This window comes from Hipposideros armiger, unplaced genomic scaffold (genome assembly GCF_001890085.2).
Source record: "Hipposideros armiger isolate ML-2016 unplaced genomic scaffold, ASM189008v1 scaffold_11, whole genome shotgun sequence".
NCBI classification, from domain to species: domain Eukaryota; kingdom Metazoa; phylum Chordata; class Mammalia; order Chiroptera; family Hipposideridae; genus Hipposideros; species Hipposideros armiger.
The window spans coordinates 1641453-1660300 of NW_017731361.1; the positions used below are offsets into that span (position 1 = coordinate 1641453).

Genomic DNA, 18848 nt, shown 5'->3' on the forward strand with positions numbered 1-18848 from the left:
GCTCTCACTTCCTCCTGTGGTCCTGATTATGGGTGTTCCTGTCTGTGATCTAGAACCTTCATTCTTCAGTTATGTGTCCTTAGTGTCTTTTTGCCTCCCTCTCCCCCTGAATCTTAATTCCAACCGTGATAATAGATGACATGGGAGTACGGGCCCCGTTCTAACCACTCTGCTGGACATTGGGCTTCATCTCCATGGCAGTGCTGAGAGGTAGATACAGACAGTCCTCACTTTGCACGGTTCCCATATGTACAAATACTATACCTTGTTCATCCATTCATTTGTTGGTGGATGTTTGGGTGGTTTCCACATTTCAGCTGTTGTGAATAGTGCTACTGTGAACATTCATGTATAAGTTTTTTTAAAGATTTTGGGGAATTGGGGGAGGGAACAGTGTTGGGGAATCGGGGACGGGGAACAGACAGTTGCTGCCCTTTTTGTTCTTCAGTCTAGTTGTGGAGGACGTCGCTTCACTGGCCCATGTTGGTATTATCATTGTGTTCTTCCCAGGTGAGGCAGTCGCTCACCGGCCATTGGATGGCCGCTCACGGCGGCTCACGAAAGCACACACCAGCTGCCGGCCAGCCCCACTGCAGCCTATGCCGTAGCCGGTGACTCACGGCAGCCCAGCTCCAGGTCAAGCTGTTGTTCACCATCTTAGCAGTACAGGGCGCAGCGTCAGTGGCCTGCATGTGGGATCTGAACCAGGGCCCTGCTGCTCACAGCTGGTGTCCCAAGCCAACTCTTAACCAGCGCGCCACTCGGCGGTCCTGAGGCGCTGACTCTCTTAACTCTACTGCCAAAAGTCCTTCCTTGCTTCGAGGGTAGAGTCCATTTCAGAGTATCATGTCTTCCTTAGAACTTGCTGGCATTTCTCTTCTTCCCCAAACTGGTCGTTAGTGTGCCCTCCTTTGAAACCCTGTGGTACTTTGTGCCTTTCTCGTAGCTTGTATGTTAAAATGCCACGTGATTTCTGTATGATCACATTCCTCTTCCTAGATTATAAGCCATTTGAAAGCAGGGATAGTCTTGTTCAGTTTTGTATCGTCGGCAGTGGATTTGTTTGTTTTGGTGTGCAGTAAGCTCAATAAATAGGTGAGATTCTCTTTATTGTATAAGGCCATTATCTCTTGTTTAATATTAATATTGTTTAAGGCAAATATCTTTTTCTGCAAGGCTTTTGAGACAACTTCTTCCAGGAGTAAATAGCTTTTCCTATTATCTTCTCATAGTACCTTGTCCACAGGGCTATTGTAATTCTGATTGCATTGTAATATTCCCTAATTTGTGAGCCCTTTGAGTACAGGTGCCTTGTCTTAATTAGCTTTTAATTGTTTGCTTGTCTGCCTTTCCTCCTCCATGGAGCTCCATGAAGACATGGCCTCTTTCTTGTGCACTGTACCACTGGCACCAATACAGTCTTCAATATATAGTGGGTGCTCAGATATTTGTTGAATAAATAAATGAACGAGCTCTGTCTTTTTAAGTACTGTCAGATAGCATTTTTAATGTTATGTATCTACATAATAATTGCCATATGTCTGTATCTTACATACAGGAAAAACTTTTTTTAAAGATTTTTATTGGGGAATTGGGGGAAGGAGAACAGACAAGTTGCTGTCGTTTTGTTCTTCAGTCTAGCTGTGGAAGACGTGGCTTCTCTGGCCCAAGTTGGCACTATCATTGCGCTCTTCCCAGGCGAGGCAGATCAGTTGCTGGCTTCTGGACGGCCGCTCACTGAGGCTGCTGGCCACTTACGCTGGCTGCTGGCTACACACGGTAGCCCATGGCAACCCACTGCAGCAGGGGCTGCAGCCTACGCCATCGCCGACAACTCACTGCAGCCCAGCTCCAGGTTGAGCTGTTGTTCAGCATCTTAGCTGCAGATGGCAATGTCACTGGCCCTCATATGTGGGATCCGAACCGGGGCCCTGTGGCGTCCCAAGCCAGCTCTTAACCAGCGCGCCACTCGGCTGGCCCAGGAAAAACTTTTAACTATGAAATTCTTCATTGTGAGTTATTTCTGACCTGACAAATATGCTTGTCTTTACTTTTAGTATATATGGTGCTTCTAAGCCTAATTAATACATGACTCAGAGGGTGAATTTAACTCTCCCTCCGTCACCCCAAGCTCATATTCTGCAACTAAATTTGATAGGAGAAATTTGGTAGGTCTCTTTGGAAGTAGCTAGGCTTTTTGAGAATGCACTTGTGCATTTGTGAAAGAGATGAGAGAATGAATGGTCTTTAAGCTTTAATCTGAAGTGGACACATTCAGCCAAGGGAGGGAGTATATGCTTTTGCAAGAATCTAAAGATAGTCCTGGTACAGGCACTGTCAGTATAACTGGTGGAATAGACACAGCCCTGGCTCTCTCATTGCTTCCAGCTATAAGAAAAGGACAGAAGAGCCTTAAATGATTATTAATTGAAACAAATGACAAAAACTGTGTTATTGTACAAGTTTCTAGGAAATGTTATAAATAAATTCTTAGCATTGTTGAACTCAGGATGGTATAAGCTGGATATTCCTAATATAGTAAAATGTATGTTTTTAGCTTTATTTTCTTTCTTATGGCTATAATACCTGTTATAGAAAATGTTTTTATAAGTACAGAATAATAGAGTTAGATTACAACCTAGTATAATTATTATTTGCCTTTTGATGCCAGTCTTTTTCCTTTTTTTAAATCATAGATTACATACATTTATCTTTTATTTCTTTTTCTGCTTAAGGTTTTATCATGAGCCTTCACATTTTTTCATACATATGTTAATATTTGCAGAGCAGTCAATTATAGGGTATACCATAGATTACTTAACTAGATGCTTATTGTCTGAGCACTTGAGCTGTTGGCAGTGTTTTGCTCTGAGGAAAATGAATGAGTCAGTGATTGAACTCTGTCTTTTCACATACCACCGCATTTCTGTACGAGCTGTACACATTAGATAGCTGGATGGTTAATGAAGTGTGGTGCTCCTACATAACGGTTCCTGTATTTCTGTATCATTCAGTGGAGGTGAGGGTAGATTGTATTAGATCCATTTTTTTTCCTCCTCAAGTCTTGGATTTATTTTCCTTAGGATACATATAATGCACTTTTTTGGAAAGGAGTATTATTAGATCAGTGGAAAGAAGTATTTTTAAGTCTCTTGATATATAGTGCCAAATCATTTTCCAGATATTGTGCTTTCACCAGCAACATATGAGGGTGCTTTTCTTAGTAACAACTATAAAACAAAAGAAAAAAACCAAAAAATAAAACCCTTAAACTAAATTCTATGCATGAAATATACAAAATTTGAACTATTTTTATTATGTTTTAATGTGGACCAGCTATTTGGCTCATTCCTGCTGTTTGTTTTTTTGTTCTGTGAAACAGGTGATTTGATGAAGAGTGCTGCAGGAGAGTTTGCAGATGATCCCTGCTCCTCTGTGAAGCGTGGCAACATGGTTCGGGCAGCTCGAGCTTTGCTCTCTGCTGTTACCCGGCTGCTTATTTTGGCTGACATGGCAGATGTCTACAAATTACTTGTTCAGCTGAAAGTTGTAAGTACAGGCCTATGTCTGTAATTTGTTCTATCACAGTGAGGCTGCTGCTGGCCATACTTAGTTCAGCATTCCTTAGGATTTGGTGTGCTTTTGAACTTGGTTTACCTGAATGGACCAGGAATGTTTTTGTTTAATTTCCGCTTATTCTGTTCCAAGAGTACATCATGCTCGCTCAGTGTGAGCCTGTGTTGTCTTGGTTCTAATGAAGAACTTGTAGTAAATGTATTTGTTTTGACTCCTTCCTTTTTTTTTTTTTTGCAGTACTAGTGATTAAACATTTCCTTGTATCAGTAGAGTTCTAGAGTTGAGAAACCAAGATATGTTAAATTGTATCCTTTAGATATAAGTCAGTAAGGCTGTCCTTTCCACCCCCCATCAAACTCCCATGTGGCAGTAGCGGCTCACATGTTTGAGGGCCTTGTAAACTCAAGCGAGCTTGGATTGCTATCTGAGTAGCTGTTAAAAGGAATAAAAAATTCTAGGCCTTTTTTATATACAGGCTTATCTTGTTTAGAATTTTTCTTTTTGGGGGCATGTTTAATAGGTGGAAGATGGTATCTTGAAACTGAGGAATGCTGGCACTGAACAAGACTTAGGAATACAGTATAAAGCCCTGAAACCGGAAGTGGATAAGCTGAACATCATGGCAGCCAAAAGACAACAGGTACAGTCATGATTTGGGGACATATTAAAGTTGTTTATATTATTACCTACTGGGAAAAAATCCGTTTTACTTAAGTTTTCTGAAGGTACCAGCATCTTCCTCTGCCAATATAGTTTATTAAAACATTTAATTTAAAAAGTATCCTTTTAGTATTGTTTTTAATAAAGCTATAATTAAGTTGTATTCGTGTTATGGTCCTATTTTAAATCTCGTAAAACTTCTCCTTTAAGTAGCTCAGCAATTTGTGATTCTGTAGGAAAGGTGATAGGCCTTTGTTAAGCGCTTTCAAGGATTAACTTGAGTTGGTGATGGAGTTTAATTCAGGTTTTTAAAAACCTTAAACTAGTTAAAACATATTGGAATGAATTCTGTATCAGAAAGTATCTCTCCCTTTTCCCCATATTTTGTTACTTTTTAAGTATGTTTTAGATCCATGGGTTTGGAATCCAGGGATGTGGAGGGCCAACTGTAGTTATATGCAGATTTTTGACTGGGGCAGGGGGATTTATGCCCCTAAACCTTCCGTTGTTCAAGGGTCAATTTTTTCTTAGTAATACTCTTAGTAGTTTCCCTAATGCTATGTATTTGTGTTGTGTGGCATGTGGATCAGTGTTCTTATTTCCAGGCTTTGCTAGGTGTTTTCTCCTTTTGAGGGCCTTTGCAGTCTTCCCTGTACCCTTGCTGTTGGATGCTGTGTGTTAGATGTACGCTCTGTAGGGGCAGGTGTACATCAGCATTCACTTCTTACAGCTTCCAGTCCTGATCAAGCTTTTAATTCTTATTCTTTTAGGAAGCCTTGAAAATAGGAATTTTTATTGTTAGCCAATGCCTTTATCAGTTGGGGTATTTTATACTGCAGTTCACAGAAAACTCAGCTCCAAAACTGCTTGAACAATGGGGGATTTATTTTCTTAATTAATTAGTAGTCCCAGGTTATGTTTATTGACTTCAGGGTTGTTAAATTTAAAGGCTTGGCGGTATCATCAAGGATCCAGGTTCTTGACATTTCCCAGCACTGTACCATCTTCAGTGTGCATGGCACTGGATGGCTGCAGAAGCTCTAGGCTTGACATTTGCACACATCAATATGTCCAGTGAGAAAAAAGGACTGTTTCTTCCATATGTCTCTAAGCAGACGATCCAGAAGCCCCTAACAGATTTGCTCTAAATTGGGATTGTGTAATGTGGCCGTTCCTCACTAATGACTGGTAAGAGGAAAGCAGCTCCTATGTCTGAATCAGTAATGAAGACCTACCTTTTGGTCCTGAGGACAGGAACACCCAACAAGAGCTCTGACAGGCACGAGGAAAATGGGGTCAGTACTGTAAATGTCCCATATATGATGGCCTCAGATTTGGAGACTTTTTAGTAACTTTCATTTGGTTATATTTACATTAGTCTAAAAACTATCCCACAGGGTTGACAGGATTAAATTAAATAATACATGTATTTAATATAGTGTCAGACACCAAGTAGGCCCTCAGCAGTGGGCAGTTGGTTAATAGTTACTGCTCATATTTCAAGCTATAAGATGTGATCAGACTGAACCTGCACAATGAGATCCTGGTTTTACATTTACAGTATTTAATTTTACACTAATCATATAGCTCGATTTGGTGTATTGTGTGAGTAATTTAGTCAGCGTATGGTCAGTGTGCTTTTAGTATTTGTCCTTGTGTTGGCTTATGTCTCCATCACATAAATCACAAGTAGTTTTTCTTTTTGCTGGGATTGACTGATCCTTAGAACTTGTGTATAATAATAGTATGGTAGTTCTATAAATACGGCAAGATGGACAACGTATGTCCACAATTTATTTTACTTAATGCTCTTGATATAAATTCTCATTTAAATACATGAAATTTATGTTAGTTCTATTAAAAAAAATAAAGTTGGGTGAATAGTCCCAATGTCTTAAAACCTATTCAGATTTTGGTTTATGGAGACTTAATATTATTTGAGGAAAGTGACAACATTTAGACGGACACTATTGCATATCTCTGTAATATGGTGGAATAAATAAATTGATGATGTTCTTGAAATAAAACATAATAATAGTCCAGAATGTTGTATGCTACTGGAGAAATTTACTGGAAATGCTTCCTGAATTTTAATTCTGTGTGCCCTGAAGCTGTGAAAAGTTAACATAATCTCTGATGTATTAAAAAAGAAAAGGAGTCAATTTTAAACATTTTTGAAATAAGATGTCATAAAAATCTTGAAGTAACTAGTTAACATGCCGGATGATCTTCACTTTGCCTCTCCATATCTGTTCTCTGCCCTTGTTCACCCTGCTTTCTGCCCAGGACCCTGACCTGTCGGGATGGCACCCAGGGGCTCCTTTGACCTCTGACTCTTGGTTGTGTTGGCCAGTGGGAGAACCATCAGGAGACCAGAGGATTTGGGAGGGTGATGCTGGGATTTTATTCTACTGGCTCCTGCCTTGCTGGTTGCCCTGTGTGGTTAAAAGTCGCAGGCTCTGTTGGCTGGCAGTCTCCACACACCTTGCTCCCTGGAGTCTGGTAACTGCTGCCTCCTCTCGTCTCTTCAGGCCCAAGTGCCCTAACAACCTTGTGGTTTCCCTGTATTTTGCTCATATCTTTGTAGTATAGTCCCTAAACCACTTTTGAATCACCCAATTTGATTTTACTATTTACTGCTGGTATCTTTGAGTGATACATGTTTCCTTTTTTTTTAAAAGATTTTTTATTGGGGAATTGGGGGAAGGGAACAGACAAATTGCTATCCTTTTGTTCTTCAGTCTAGTTGTGGAGGACATTGCTTCACTGGCCCAAGTTGGCACCATCATTGCGCTCTTCCCGGGCGAGGCAGATCATTCACCAGCTTCTGGATGGCCGCTCGCAGTGGCTGCTGGCCACTCACGCTGGCTGTTGGCTACACTCAGTAGTCCATGGCAACCCACCTGCCACCGCCATCGACTCATGGCAGCCCAGCTCCAGGTTGAGCTGTTGTTCAGCATCTTAGCTGTAGAGGACAGTGTCACTGGCCCTCATATGTGGGATCCGAACCAGGGCCCTCTGGTGTCCCAAGCCAGCTCTTAACCAATGCGCCACTCGGCCGGCCTCATGTTTCCATTTTAAAGTTCGTATTGGGTTTGTAGTATTTCATTGTCATTTATCGTTTTCCTTGGGCCTAATTCTTTAACCTTGAGCATTAGCCTCTTACAGAAGAATCCATTGAGCAGGCTGGCTGTGGACTCCTGTGTGCCTCCTGTTCATAAAATGGCCCTTTATGGGACCTGGGCCTTGGTGTGTATTTCTATAAATAGTACTTTTCGTGGGAATTAGACTGCTGCTCGTTTTATCCTAAGGTCCCAGCCTAGTGGTAACTTCATTCTGCCTTTTGGGTATTGCCCACTGGCCTTCAGTAACTGGTCATGTTTTTCCACACCGTGTGTTTTCTGGAAGAATTCCTCTTCCACTGTGTGCTTAGCCCCCTGTACTGTTTTCCCCTTTGGCTTTTTCTTCTTTCCCCAAGCATGGTATGTAATAATTTACCTCATTGAGCCCCTTATCTTTGCAGGCAGCCCTAGTCCAGAAAAGGGGTATTTCCTCCAGAGCAGTATTTGGGTTCAGTGTGTATACTGACTCCCTTAGCCTCCCTTGTATCATTTAAGTAGCAGCCACCTATTGAGGAAATGCTAAACCCCCATAAGGTCCATAGGCTTTCTGGAATTTACCTCTTTGTTCTTAAGGTTTTTCTGGGACATGGTGTGGTGGTGAGGATGTTGCTGAAAATAATGACTAACTCTAAAAAGGCATTTACTATATGCTAAACACTGTTATAAGCCTGTTATAAACACAAACTCATTTAATCCTCACAAAATAGTATAAGGTAGATATTATACTTGATCAGGTCCTAATTTCTATATAGCACAGAGAGGTTAAATAATTCGGGAAGGTCATTCTAATAAGTGGTAGAATGAGGTTTTCAACCTATGCTGTCTGGCTCCAGAGGACAGGGATTTTGTCTTTTTAAATTGCTACTGTAACCCCTAGTGCTTAGAACATTGCCTGGATATAGTAGTGTTCAATAACTATTTATTTAATGAACGAGTGAATAAGCCACTTTGCTGTACTACACATCCATCAGGAATGGAATTCTGAGTGTGGCCCTAATCCGTTACTTTCGTGGGCTAGCATATTATTTGCTGAGTAGAAGTGTTGAATTTCCATTAAGCTGCAGGCTCGTCTTTGATGATAAGGGTAACACTTCAGATGAGAGAGGTTAAGATGGCCACTGGTGGTTCCTGTGAGGAGGACTACTTCCGCCTCATGCTGTCACCTCTGGCTCCCTCATATGTAGAAATGGAAACTTTGGTGTTTACGTTTCACCCACCGGGTGCATAGAGCTTGTTGAGATATTTTGTAAAATTGTAATTCTTCTTACCTAGTCTGTGAACTCTTATTTTCCTGAAAACCTGAACCAGTCACATTGATAATGGATAATTCTGCCAGTGTGTTATGTGTAAATAACCTGGTCTGGCTGGGTTTGACCATAGACTACTTCGTTATAGTCATTTGAGTTCCAAGAGAAGACATCTAATGGAATGTATCTATGGCTACAATTTTATAATAAGAGGGAAATGAGAGGAAACTTTGACTTGAATTTCCAGCTCTTGATAAGAGAGAGTGTTATAGGTTGGTTAGAAGTTAGCTTGTGTTTCTTGGTCACTGCATGTGACAGTTAGTTCAAATTACATTGAAAACAGTCATTTCCTCCTTATGTTTTCTGTTTATTCCTGAGTCTGCCTGAAACATAACTGGATTGGTGAAATTGAAGAATCATGAAGACTAAAGTATAGACCAAGGCACTCTAATTTCATAAGCAATCTATTATATGGCTTAATAGGTCACCTTTTTCACTAATCTGGATTACTTATAAGCACTATATATCTTTTTATTTATTTTTAAAATTAATTTATTTTTTAATTGGGGAATTGGGGAGGGGAACAGAAAAGTTGCTGTCCTTTGGTTCTTCAGTCTAGTTGTGGAGGATGTTGCTTCACTGGCCCATGTTGGTATTCTCATTGTGCTCTTCTGGGTGAGACAGATTGGTCGCTGGCCATTGGACAGCCACTCACAGCAGCTCTTGGCAGCTCATGCTGGCTGCCTGCCACTCACGGTAGATTTAGGGCAGCCCACTGCAGCAGGGGCTGCAGCCTACGCTGTTGTTGGCGACTCATGGCAGCCCAGCTCCAGGTCGAGCTGTTGTTCACCATCTTAGCTGTAGAGGGCGCAGCATCACTGGTCCTAATGTGGGATCCGTACCAGGGCCTTGCTGCTCTGAGCTGACATTCCAAGCCAGCTCTTAACCAACACTCCACTTGGCCATCCCACACTATATATATTGAAAAGAATGCTTAGGATTGATAATTATTCTTTTTTTTTAAATCTGAGTCATCCTGCCACCTTTTGGCAGCTCAGTGGCAGCTCAGCTCAGGCCGGGAATCGAACTGGCAACCCTGTTGCTCAGAGCTTGCACTCTTGAGCGAGCTCTTAACCAACTGACCCACTCGGCCGGCTCTGATCATTATTCTTATAGTAAATAGTGCTGCCTTCTGATATTGTCCATTTTCTTACCTGTACTTAACAAAATATAGTGTCCTTGTGCTATGACAAAAGCAGTTCGAAAGAGAGAAAATAGAACACTTTAGCAGTTAGGACGCATTATGACAACTAGCTGTTACTTTTATTATAGATTAAAATATATTCCCCAATACTTAGTAAATAGGAGTCCGTCAGAGATACACTGTGGTGAGGGCAAGACATTTAAAAGTGCCACACAGAACATGTGCCCCAGCTGTTTAGCGTAATGGTCAATCCCTAGCCCTGTGTCCTAGTTTGAGTTTTGAGATAATTATTAATTCTCTATGTCCATGGGGCCCTGTTTCTGCATATTTAACCCACTGTAGTCTTTGGAAAGGTAGAATTTATCATACCAGGCCTGATAGTGGCTGTAGGAAAGTCAGGTATTGAATAGTAATTCTGACATTATTAATATTAGGTGACCACAAGGGTCTTTGGTAATATTTGTAAGAGGCTATACTGATCGAGGTTATAGATACTTAGGAAGAATGCCAAAGTGGATTGCAAAGCATTTTATAAAACAAAAGAATACAAGTGTTTAAAGGCAAATGTCTCCCTAGAAGACTTAAAGCCCGTAAGGTTGTGGTGAGGGCAACACATTTAGGAATTGCTACCCAGAACTTGTGCTTAGGCATAATGGTTAGTCTCAGCCCCTGTCATAGTGTGAGTCTTGAAATGATCACAGATTCTCTTAAGTCCATAGGGTCCTGTTTCTGAATATTTAGCCTAATGTACTGTGCTACAGGGCAGTTGGAGTGCTGTGAGATATTACTCACAAATTCAGATTCTAAATGAGAAAAGAATTCTAGGAGGAAAAGAAAGCTGTCATGGGCCAGCCGAATGGCTCAGTTGGTTAAGAGCTCGCTCAAGAGTGCAAGCTCTGAGCAACAGTGGTTCGATTCCTGGCCCGAGCTGAGCAGCCACTGAGCTGCCAATAGGCGGCAGGATGGCTCAGCTTAAAAAAAAAAACAGAAAAAAGAAAAGAAAGCTGTTTGAATAAAGATGCAAACCTAAAATGTATAGTTAAATGAAGTTTCAGTAAAAGGAAGCCAGTTTGGTGTCCCTGATGCTTAATTAGGAGCTCATCTAGAAAGATGAGCCATTAAATAGCTAAGTCAGTCTTTGAATAATTGACTTTGACCTTTCTAAGTTAGTCAGGTTTCTCTTACATGTTTACACACATAATACTTTTTTTTTCAAAAGATTTTATTGGGGAATTGGGGGAGGGGAACAGCACTGGGGAATCGGGGAAGGGGAACAGACAAGTTGCTGTCCTTTGGTTCTTCAGTCTAGTTATGGAGGACATTGCTTCACTGGACCAAGTTGGCACCATCATTGTGCTCTTCCCGGGTGAGGCAGATTGGTTGCTGGCCACTCACGGCAGCTCTTGGCAGCTCACGCTAGCTGCCAGCCCCTCACGCTGGCTGCTGGCCACACACGGTAGCCCATGGCAATCCACTGCCACAGGGACTGCAGCCTACACCGTCGCCGGCGACTCACGGCAGCCCAGCTCCAGGTNAGCCCAGCTCCAGGTCGAGCTGTTGTTCACCATCTTAGCTGTAGAGGGCGCAGCATCACTGGCCCTCATGTGAGATCCGAACTGAGGCCCTGCTGCTCAGAGTTGGTGTCCCAAGCCAGCTCTTAACCAATACGCCACTCGGCCGACCCAGTACTCAGTTTTAAAACATTGAAATTTGCACTCTAGTATTCAGTTGGTGACCTTAACGTTGAAATTCTATGGTCATACATTAAATAGAGTTGTAACAGCTCTGATGGTCAGTTAGGGTTATCATTTATGTTTCTCTTCTGTGGTGGCCATCCACATTTACTAAAGACTTTTTGATCCATATTTACTAAAGACTTAGTTTTTTGTTTTTTCCTTTGAGTAATTTCAGTAGCACTGGGATACCAGAAGTAGCCCCTTCCTATCTTGCTTATTGTTGGTATCACTTATTTGTCACTTAGTATATTCACCTGGTCTATGAAGTATATGCTAGTAGTGGAAACCATGCCCAGAACCTCAAATCCTTTTAACTGTGGATTATAATTATGGGGTAGAAGAAACTGAAAATTGAGTTTTACTTAAGACCATGTGTACGTAGAGTATTACTGTGAAACACACACTTTGTGGTTTAAGTCGTGGAGCACAGGAGCCTCAGCTTTGTGCCTAAAGACCTGTGTCCTAAGGTGGTCTTTGGGATGTGGGAGGGGAGGGCAGGTGTTATGTCCTTGGGAGAACAACCTGCCACATCCTTACCTGGCTGGATTGCATAGTTTGTGTACACCTTTGGTATCCCATTCTGAATTTCACAAAACTCTTATTCCACCCCCCCAAAATAAACTCTTGTAATGAATTTTTACAACTTAATGAAAAAGAAATCTGCATAACAAATCTGTTTAAATGTATCTCTTAATGATTTTTCTGTTTTGGTTGCAGTAGGTACGTACATCTTCATATAGTTGTAATCAAGATGCTAGTCAGTTGTATGTTTTGCTTTTTATTTAGTGCTGTGCTAGGTGCTTTACATGTGTTATCTCATTTATTTCTCAAGACAATTAGAGGAGAGGTACTATTATTGTTTCTGTTTTACAGAAGGTGAAACTGACCATGGAGAGTTAAAATAAGATCACAGTAGTCAGGAAAAAGTAGAAGTAGAGATTGAAATTCAGGTCTGTGGTTTGGAAAAGTTTGAACTCTTACCTAACTAAGCCCTACTGCCTCCTTTGTAATGAACTTCTAAGCCAGACTTAATGAAAATACTGTGTCTAATTAGTAGAAAGTCTTACTTTTCAGTATTTACTGACAAATTTTTATGTGAGTAGAACCTATATAAAGACTGTTTCAATTTCTTGTTTCATTCTTGTAGGAACTGAAAGATGGGGGCCATCGTGATCAGATGGCTGCAGCCAGAGGAATCCTGCAGAAAAATGTGCCGATCCTCTACACAGCGTCCCAGGCATGCCTGCAGCACCCTGATGTTGCAGCCTATAAGGCCAACCGAGACCTGATATACAAGCAGCTGCAGCAGGCAGTCACAGGCATTTCCAATGCAGCCCAGGCCACGGCTTCCGATGATGCCTCTCAGCACCAGGGCGGCGGCGGAGGAGAGCTGGCGTATGCGCTCAATAACTTTGATGTAAGTTAAGCTTGGAAGGGAACTTGAGGCTCTTGACCATCCCCCAAAGTTAATAGATTCCTGGGGAACTGTGATCAAGGTTTCTGATGAAAGCCCAATTTCTACTTAGATTTGCAATCTAAGTTGAAAGAAATTTTATGAATCATCAGTCTACTTGACTTGGCTGAAAGCATTTATCCTTTCTTTTTTTAGTTTGTGTTAAATTTCTGAATTCTTTTATGCAACTTGTGTTTCCTATGAGGTCATTCTTTATTGAGTATATTATGAGTTTAGTTCATTTCAACCAAGATTTTAATCTCCTGGCAGATATGAAACTGAGAGATACAGAGGCAAAGTGCATGTAGGATCTGCCCTCCAGGGGCTCACAGTCTAGTGCAGCGGTTCTCAACCTTCCTAATGCCGCGACTCCTTAATACAGTTCCTCATGTTGTGGTGACCACCAACCATAAAATTATTTTTGTTGCTACTCTATAACTGTAATTTTGCTACTGTTATGAATCGTAATGTAAATGTCTTTTTGTTTTCCTGATGGTCTTAGGCGACCCCTGTGAAAGGGTCGTTTGACCCCCAAAGGGGTTGCAATCCACAGGTTGAGAACCACTGGTCTAGTGGGAGATGCAGACACATCCTAAGTGACTGCATCAGAAGTGCCATCATCAGAAGTGCCATCATACTCTTAACTTGTCTGCCTAAAATAGACTTTTCTTCTCAACAACTAAATTGTAATAATAGACTAAATTTAATCAAGAGAAGCAAATTTGGGATTGAAATACTTTCTTAGCAAAATGCCATATAATTACCTTTTATAGATGATGCCTATACATTTCGTGTACATACTGTCCTGTGTAGCTAATCTTAATTTTTTGGGTGGGCTTTGCATTTTAAAATTTTTACCCACAATGCCTCATGGCTTCCAGTAGGTGGCAGCAGTTTAAGATTTTTTTTTAAGCTTTTTTTTTTTTTAAACCAATTGTTGGATTAATTTTTAACTAACATAAGGGAAAATTGCTTTCCAGGTGGTGAGCATCTTCTCATAAGAAGAATGCTTTGAAGTAAAGAATCAGTATAATGGAGGGCATTTTGTTTTTAACAGTTTTTCCTTGCCTTTACCTTTTATTTCCTATCTCACCTCTTTACTTTGGCTTGGGTAATGGATCCTTGTGGATATGCATGGCTGATGTAAGACTTTTCATAAATCATAAACAGTGTTAGGCCTAAAGCCCATGGAGTTAGAGCTGAATTTTTACTCTGCAACCTTAAACATTACATGACTTTATAGCAAACTCTTGTGATGCATCTTACAATTTATTTGCACTGTTGTCCCCTCCTCCCCCCCAAATTTGGCAGTATTAGGTATTGGCCTCTTTCAAAGCAATAAGGGTTACATTTTGTCCTAAGTTGAGTAATATTTATCAGAGGCCACTTAATTCATAAATGAGGGAATTGGACTAAATAATCGCAGGTAGGTTACAGCTCTATTACTCTATTAAAACTTGGTGACCATTCATTCCTGATTCCTGTTAGTCAGAACACATTGTGCATTCAGTGTATCATGCAATAACTTAACCTGGTTAAAAAAAAAATGATGAGCTAAAATGTAGGTTAATAACAAACTCAAGGTATTGCATGTTAAATTTTGAAACTGACGTTTCTTTGGAAGGGAAAGAAGAAATATATACTTATTGGAGAAGGGCAAGCTTTTAAAAGAAAAACCTTGGCATTTAAGTTGAAATCAATAAGAACATCTTCTCCATAAAGGAAAATTAAAGGCAAAATACTTGCACAGACATTTACCAGTGTTAAGGATAAATTGTATCAAGTGGAGAAGTTGGAAGGAGGCCAATAGCTGCTGTCCTGGGGCTGCTGATGTTGACCTTTTACCTATAGCTTACTTGTGACTTGACCTCACTTATCACTGGTAAAGCTGGATTTAAGTGGCATCAGGGGAATGAAGGGGAGACATAGGAAGGATTTATTCTTATTGGGGCAGTTATATCACAGATAAAACTGTTAGGACAGATTGCTAACATCACTTACAGAATACCTGGAGGTCTTTGAGCAAAGAAAGGCTCAAATTTAGACTTAACAGGATAAATTTGAGACTGATTTGCTCATAAAATTTGATGAGATGTGTAAGGTAAGGAAAATAGGTTTAAATTGTGATAAACACATTCCTTTCTGAAACTTTGAGTACAGAAGTCAGTATTTTGTTTTTTATTAATTTTTTTGTGTGGTGAAACAGTTCTGCTAGTGTCATGTAGCAATATTATACTCCTAGAAAAGAAAAAGAGAGCTAACTTATTTATCCTTACTAATACTGTATAGGCTGTCCTTTAGATGTTTAGATTAAGTCGTTTGAACATGATTTTTATGCTGACGTATTTGTGTTTGCATTTATCCAGACCCCATTCAGCTGCTTCAAGTGCCTTCTTTGACAAGTGATCCACCATAAACCAACTTGTGTGGGTTAGCCTCCTCATCTGCCAAGGAGTATAACTTTCTCTAAGGCACCGGAATTTTTGTGTTAAATCTTGATGTTTTTAATCAACACTTGCCTCACCTTTTCTAATAATGGAGGGAATAGAGATTAGTACTAACATTCAATAATGCTTCCTCTGCAGAAACAAATCATTGTGGACCCCTTGAGCTTCAGTGAGGAGCGCTTTAGGCCTTCCCTGGAGGAGCGCCTGGAAAGCATCATTAGCGGGGCTGCGCTGATGGCTGACTCGTCCTGCACGCGCGATGACCGGCGTGAGAGAATCGTGGCGGAGTGTAATGCCGTCCGCCAGGCCCTGCAGGACCTGCTCTCGGAGTACATGGGCAATGTGAGTATAAGAGCTTTTCTTTGAAGTAAGAGGAGTTTCCCAAAACAGAGCTTGGATCTGAGATGTTTTAACTGTGACTGTCAAATATGTTCCTGGCTTCTTGACTCTTTGGGTGGGGCAACATTTTCAAGAAATAGATAAATGGTTTTGTATGTGCCCCTTTCTACCTCAACTTTTAGCCATATGCCTAAAATTCTGTTTCCACATCTAGGTAGCCATTTAATTTTGAACAAAACAGAATGTTGAAAAAAAAGTATACATATATAGTTGGTGAAATTTTTTTCATGAACCATATAGAATGTTGTAAGAGCACGTAATTTCCAAGTAGAGCTGTATTAGGCAGGCTGAATAGTGTTTTTGAATTTTTAAGGTTTTTGTTTAAAAAACCAATGAAATTTGACACCTGTTATTTTGCCATAGAAAATACTGTACTTGTTGATTTTTTTCTTTGTTGTCATTACCTTCCTTTTTCTTTCTCTTATACTTCCTCTTCCATTCCAGTTATTGCTGATGTAGGGTTACTGTTATTTAGACCTTGTACCCAATATTTTCCTGTGGCAAAGAAGGAATAAGTGAAATAAAAAAATTACATAAAATCATTTTAAAGGGAAGGAGGACAATACAAATTGGTTTTCACTAGTGATTTTTGACTATTTAATACTTTTCAGGAAAAGATCTTGGTACTTTCTCATTTGTTCATTTGCCATACACCTTCTTTGTTTACTTAGATGCCTGTATAAATGAACAGATAATAGTGAGTCATGATGGAATTCCTGGGGTAAAAATGAATGCTTTCCTGTGTTTATCTTGTTTTTACCATATTGTGAAATTAGTGGAGCATACTGAATTTTCTTAAGCCATTGCCATGTTTTGATTGTATTCAGTCTACTTCACAAAAATGAGATTAGAGGCTTAGTTAAATCAAATGGAAAAAGTGGTTGATAAGTCACAGTGAAAATGTAGGACACATTTAAAAACCCATATCTAAGCTTGAAAATCAGAAAATGTAAAAAATGGATAATTTGAAGACTGGCTCTCAGTGTTGGAGCTTTATACAGGTAAACAGAGGACTCCCTGGTGCGTATGTAGCTCAGTCATCTGCCATCGTGTGTAGTGCTGAAGTGGTGCCAAGGTGTCAGTGCTGTTATGATTAGGAAACTCTTTAAAACAGCCTTCGGTGGGGAAGAGCATGTGGTAAATCTGTTCTCAGTGCTCCACACTAGAGCGTCCTAACCAGTCTACAAGATACCCCTTGAGTCATGGGGTTGGTCAGATTTCAGGCTAATCATCCCTGGTCTTGCGTACCCTCCTGGTTTCTCCCTAGAGCATCAGACCAATAGTGCTTTCTGCTTGTGCCGTGAATGTAAGTAAGGTGGGAAACAGTAATTTATACGGAAGACATGGAGACTATAGCAACACTCTTACATAGCATTTTATTTTGTAAGTGAAAACTAGAACCATAGTTGATGTTTGGCTGAAATTTAAGGATGATGGTGGGGGTTTTGAAAGAAATTATCTTGAGGTTTAGAAGATGGTGTCCACGCATGTTTCTCCTAAAGATACAAATATTTAGTTTTCTCTATTCACTCATGTAACAGTGAGCAGGCTAGGTCCTGTCAGAAAGTGATGGAGTGAGGATAAAGGGGGAGGGCAATGAAGCACATTTGAAAGCTTGGAACCGTGAAAGGGTCTGCAAGAAGCAAAAGCAACTGGGGGTATATTTTTTCTTATTTATGAAGCATCAAAATCATTTAGAACCTCTAGTGACAATCAGAACTTAACTGGTGGTGTCTGCCTGTCACTCAGTTCATATTATGTGTCACATGCAAACTAGTCTGCTGGGCCCTGTGAGAAAGGAATGAGGCACTGATTTCCTCCCTCCAAAACAGACAAGGTCTCTATAGGGCATTTATGGGGAATGTTGTTCTAGATACAGCTAAAATTGCAAGGAGGATGAGATTATTTCTTGTTGGGAATCCTGAGAGGACATTATGGAGGATTTATTTTATATTCTTTAGGTTGATTTTATTTTTTTATTTAAAGATTTTATTGGGGAATTGGAGGAGGGGAACGACAAGTTGCTTTTTTTTTGTTTGTCCTTTTTGTTCTTCAGTCTAGTTGTGGAGGACATAGCTTCACTGGTCCATGTTGGTATTATCATTGCGCTCTTCCTGGGTGAGGCAGATCTGTCGCCGGCCTCTGGATGGCGGCTCATGGCAGCTCACGCTGGCTGCCAGCCACACACGGTAGCTTATGGCAGCCCACTGCAGCAGGGGCTGCAGCCTATGCCGTCACTGGCGACTCACAGCAGCCCAGCTCCAGGGCGAGCTGTTGTTCACCATTTTATCTGTAGAGGGTGCAGTGTCACTAGCCGTCATGTGGGATCCGAACCTGGCCCTGCTGCTCACAGCCGGCGTCCCAAGCCAACTCTTAACCAACGCGCCAGTTGGCCGGCCCACCGCCCCCCATTTCTTTGCTGAAGACCAAATTTTACATTATTTCTTTGCTGCTTAAAGTTTTGCACCTAATTGTTTACTTCCTCGAATTGTTGCTTAACTGTATTTCCTTTATCCATGTAACTTCTGCAACTAAGTTTTTTTTTTTTTTTTAAGTTTTTATTGGGGAATTGGGGGGATGGGAACAGCGCTGGGAGATTGGGGAAGGGGAACAGACAAGTTGCTGTAGTTTTGTTCTTCAGTCTAGTTGTGGAGGATGTTGCTTCACTGGCCCAAGTTGGCACCATCATTGCGCTCTTCCTGGGCGAGGCAGATCAGTCGCCGGCTTCTGGACGGCTGCTCACTGCGGCTGCTGGCCGCTCACGCTGGCTGCTGGCTACACACGGTAGCCCATGGCAACCCACTGCCACATGGGCTGCAGCCTACGCCGTCACCAGCGACTCACGGCAGCCCAGCTCCAGGTTGAGCTGTTGTTCAGCATCTCAGCTGTAGAGGGCAGTGTCACTGGCCCTCATATGTGGGATCCGAACCGGGGCCCTCTGGCATCCCAAGTGAGTTCTTAACCATCGCGCCACTCGGCCGGCCCCTGCAACTAAGTTTTAAGT

The 18848-nt window shown here is 41.1% G+C and overlaps 1 protein-coding gene across 1 annotated transcript in view; it reads left to right on the forward strand.

The window, feature by feature from the left end:
- CTNNA1 (catenin alpha 1) overlaps positions 1–18848 on the forward strand; it is a 179697-nt gene that overhangs the window by 46184 nt on the left and 114665 nt on the right. The window contains exons 4-7 of the mRNA XM_019661933.1: positions 3383–3549; positions 4097–4216; positions 12693–12962; positions 15584–15787. Of these exons, the coding sequence (XP_019517478.1) occupies positions 3383–3549; positions 4097–4216; positions 12693–12962; positions 15584–15787 (761 nt within the window). The remainder of the gene's footprint in view (positions 1–3382; positions 3550–4096; positions 4217–12692; positions 12963–15583; positions 15788–18848) is intronic.